The sequence below is a fragment of the Electrophorus electricus genome, chromosome 23 (genome assembly GCF_013358815.1).
Source record: "Electrophorus electricus isolate fEleEle1 chromosome 23, fEleEle1.pri, whole genome shotgun sequence".
Lineage (NCBI taxonomy): Eukaryota > Metazoa > Chordata > Actinopteri > Gymnotiformes > Gymnotidae > Electrophorus > Electrophorus electricus.
In genome coordinates this window covers 11,674,437-11,678,798 of record NC_049557.1, presented here as the reverse complement: position 1 = coordinate 11,678,798, position 4,362 = coordinate 11,674,437, and the positions used below count along the sequence as shown (strand labels likewise).

The 4,362-nt window shown below is 44.6% G+C and overlaps 1 protein-coding gene across 1 annotated transcript; it reads right to left on the bottom strand.

Annotated features, from left to right (window-relative positions):
• Positions 1 to 1,447: 1,447 nt before the first annotated feature.
• Positions 1,448 to 3,764, bottom strand: foxd2 (forkhead box D2). The gene has a single exon (XM_027024344.2). The coding sequence runs from the start codon at positions 3,278 to 3,280 to the stop codon at positions 2,195 to 2,197; it is 1,086 nt and encodes a 361-aa protein (XP_026880145.1). The 5' UTR covers positions 3,281 to 3,764; the 3' UTR covers positions 1,448 to 2,194.
• Between the last annotated feature and the right edge of the window lie 598 nt (positions 3,765 to 4,362).

Below are 4,362 nucleotides of genomic sequence, written 5' to 3'. Positions count from 1 at the left end.
TTGTACATGTCCTGAAACACAACACAAGCGAGAAGAAAGCGGACGGCCGAGAGTCTTTTAAGAAGATCGCTTTTCAGAAGCAAATGTGTGTGGCTTGTCTCGCTGGGGACCTCTCGCTGGGCGCCCATTGAGGCCCAAGAGACAAAGTCTTCAGCAACATCATCAGCAAACGGGCAAAAAGCCGCATTATCGCGGATTAGATGCCAGATTTAAAAAAAAAAATGCTACTACAAATTAGCAACGGATCCCCGAGAGATCGTGGGTAGCCATGTAGAACCCTCACATTCAATTACAGGCTTTCAAAAGCCTGATGCTGCCTTTCATTTAGGTCTTTGTCATTTGCCAGAATCTACTCAATTATCATGGCTCCGAATGCCACACAAGCGCAGTCACATGGTCAGATGTTGTGGTCAGCGCTCTATCAACTCCGGCCTTTCTATTTATTTCAGGACAGGTGTTTACATGTTGGCCCTAATAAAACATTTTCAATATTAGGCCTACTGATATTTTATGGGTTAAAATTGGAATGGCCTAAGTAGATTTAAAGCGCTGAATTTTTGTAAATATTTGTTCTAGATATTTCCTCCTAATGGTGGTGTTCAGACGAGTGAGGTACGACATTTAGAAGAAAACCGGGAATAAAGCAGAATACAGTTTGGGAAGCCCAATAAGCGACCAGCCCTGAAGCCCAGGGACCGAATAAACATAAAAGCCTTTGCGGAAAAAGGTTTTGTTTAATTTGAGATGTCAGCGTCTCTGCGTATTTATTACTACAGGTTATTAAAACCAGTTAAAGCAACTCAAATGACTCAAATAGAGGAACTGTTTCACTTCATCCCTTTGCCTGGGATTAAATTTAGATTAAAAAAACAACAGGTCTGCAGCATGTTAACTCTTAAGAGTGTTCATTTGTGTCCTACTGAACTAAAATAAACATGCACATTTTCTCTGCATGGTGATTTATATTTGTATAGAACGATTCAAAATGCGAAAATAAGACAACATTAAATTGCACTGTGTCACGAAAGAACCTCCTGAAGTGTCTTGGTCTCATAGAGGCTGCGAGCTTGTGTCATATAGTTTTATTATTTCAGCAAATTCAGCACGGGGCTTGACCACAGGAAGGTACCCTTTCGGCACTGCGAATGAGGAAAGGTCCTCATTCTCACTTTACCTTTACATTTACGGTATTTAACAGACGCTCTTAATACGAGCGACTTTAGCTGTCTAATCAGAAAAAAATTATTTATGAGGCAGGATTGGTTAGAGTTCAAAAATAACCTTAACTGAGATTTTAACCGCAACGGAAAGCACAGTGACCACAAACCTCTATGAGACTCCGTCCCGACCGTTACACTGTGGAAGCCAGTGAGGTGGTCTAGTCTAACTTAGTCTTTTTATGCTCCTAGATAATACCAAAAGACATTTAAAAAGTTAGCGAAACATATTTAAAATTCACAAAACATTTATTTTCTTGTCATTACAACAAAATGACCTATGGACATCACGTCTTTTATCCGTCTTTACACATAACATTCTCTTCACAGATTATTTTCAATGTAATAAGAGCGTATGCACAAACAGTCAAACAGAATGAGAGGTAATGCGATTTACATCAACGCCACATAATCGTCTAGTGACAAAAATAAAATAAAGTTAACTATGAATTCACCGACACACGACTGATCGGACATCGAGGGGCAGTGGAGCACGGGTTCGGTGATTGTTTACAACCCCATTGCCCGCGGCAATGTGCTTTCAAAAAAAGTAAACCTGAGTTTTTGGGCTCGCTATTAACAGTGCTTTTCACAAACTCACAAAATATATGAACAATAAAATAGCAATAACAATCTTCATTTAAGCCCACCGACAGGAAAATCCGATCACAATGAGTAAAATGAATCGACAGTTTCTACTTCAAACATCTGGATTCAGGCAGAGGCCCACCGGCAAAAAGTGAAATCTTAACCTCGTGGTACTTTTTAAATGATCGTAATTTCTTCCTTAGTGATGTTTCTTAGTATAGTACATATTTACAGTTCATAAATATAACCCAATAATAACGTTTTTAAACCCCCAGATTTCCATAAAACATAAACCGGTGAGAATTGTTTTAGCCCCACAAAAACGTGTCCTACCTTAGCAAATGACCGAACCAGAGAACAAACTCACGCGCTTTCGTTTCGTTGCCGTTCTAGAAATGACAGTTGTTAAGACTCGTTTTACCGGAGAGGCTATGAACACCAGCCGGGACCCCTGCTTCCTGGGAGGATGAAGCAAGTGAAGGGGTCAGCATGGCTAAAATCTGAGCCTGCCCCGGCGGCTGTGAGGCGTAGGTCGGGGCCGGGGAACTAGCCGCACCGATAATGTTGTCTATGGAGAAAGAGGGCCGAGTCGGTGCGCCTGCGTCCGTTTTGTGTGACGCCAGTCCAGGCAGCGTAGGACTGAGCTGTGGGTAGAACGGCTTCCGCAAATCAGCCCCTAAGAGCGACGGTAAAGCGTGCGGCGTGGAGAAGATCGACGCGGGAGAGGGAAGGGCACAGGGCGAGCTCTGGAAGGAGAAAGTTCCTCCCGGGTGGTGCGCGTGATACGGGTGATGTGCGTGGAAGTTTTGTAGCTGGAGCCCGTAGTTGTAGCCGTACGGACTATAGCACAATCCGGGCAGGAATCCTCCGGTTTCCCTGAGAATTTCGTTGTTTTGATGTCTCTTGAAACGTTTCCTCCTGCGTAGAAAACTCCCGTTGTCGAACATGTCAGCCGACTCGGGGTCTAGGGTCCAGTAATTGCCTTTTCCCGGGTTGCCAGGTTCACGGGGGATTTTGACAAAACAGTCATTCAAAGACAGATTGTGACGAATTGAGTTCTGCCAGGCAGGAAATTTCTCCCGGTAATACGGAAACCTGTTGCTGATAAACTCGCAGATCTCGCTAAGCGTCAAACGCTTCTTTGGACTCTGCAAAATAGCCATAGTGATCAGGGCAATGTACGAATACGGAGGCTTGACGAGAGCGTTTTTACCCGGCTTGTCTCCGGTCAGTGCTCCGGCCGCTGCTTCGCCCTCGGCTCCACCGCGCGCACCCGGGCACTCCAAACCGCTGTGACCCGGAGAGCTTGCACGTTCCCTCGCATTCTGGGGCAGATTGTCGTCGGAGTCATTGTCCAAGTGGAAAGTGTGATGGTGAAGGTATTTCCCTTCCTTCACGATGTCCCCCCCGACCACGTCGATGTCCACGTCGTCGGACAGCGCGGAGCTGTCTGACATGTCCGTCCCCAGAGTCATCCTTGGATAGTCTTTTTGTCTTCCTCTCTCGCGTTCCGTGTCCAGTATCGTGCAGCTCAACCCGCGCGCCGGGACCGTTCAGTGAGCGAGCTCAGTAGTCCGACCAGACTGCCCGTGTGTCAGGGGCCAGGGCTGCCTGCTTTTCTCTTTCTTCTGCTGCATAGAAATCACTTCACGCCACACGACAGCAAAGCCAGGAAACAATCGCAGCACGCTTGCATAACTGACGCGAATCCTCCACACTTCTGAGCACGTGAAACGCAACGCTCGCGTGAACCAATCAATCGCCTGTTTTCGGAGGACCATTTAATGTCCTCCTGACGCGTACACGTTTGCCCGAATTCTGCCGCCACTACAAGTAGGCATCCGCAAATCAGTTCACACAGGAGTGTTTCGGTTTGTTTCTCTCGAGGATTTGTTACTGAGCGCGGACGCTGCACAGTGCCCCGAATGAGCGTCGCAGTATACCCCCTCGCGCCTCTCAAAAACTATTTATCCAACAGCCCAGATCACATGACCACCGTGTCAGTAAGCAGGAACTACGGAAAGTTTGGAGCAGTGAGAGATGAGAGGGGGGCGGAGGTGGCGGTGTGGGCACTTTGACCTCCTGACTGGCAAAAGTTATGTCCTCTCACACTGAGAGTGTTCCGAACATCCGAAATAGTTGAGCGGTTGAAAAATAGAAGCACAATTAATGTAATATTAAATATAAGTCTGAAGATTGATTAGCTATTTCAAATAGGTAGGGTATATGTTAACATGTTTCAACAGCTCATTTCTATCTATCTATCTATCTATCTATCTATCTATCTATCTATCTATCTATCTATCTATCTATCTATCTATCTATCTATCTATCTATGAAGATAGATAGATAGATAGATAGATAGATAGATAGATAGATAGATAGATAGATAGATAGATAGATAGATAGATAGATAGATAGATAGATAGATAGATAGATAGATAGATAGATAGATAGATAGCCAGTTATTTTATAGATGGAGTAATAATTGCTGCTGGCTACAATAATACGTTTTTATCTTAAAAATGAAAAGAAACGGATAAGCATTATTCATACC

What these genes read in the sequence shown, in the direction of transcription:
- foxd2 (XM_027024344.2), bottom strand. Translation starts at nt 3,280, where the DNA reads ATGACTCTGGGGACGGACATGTCAGACAGCTCCGCGCTGTCCGACGAC.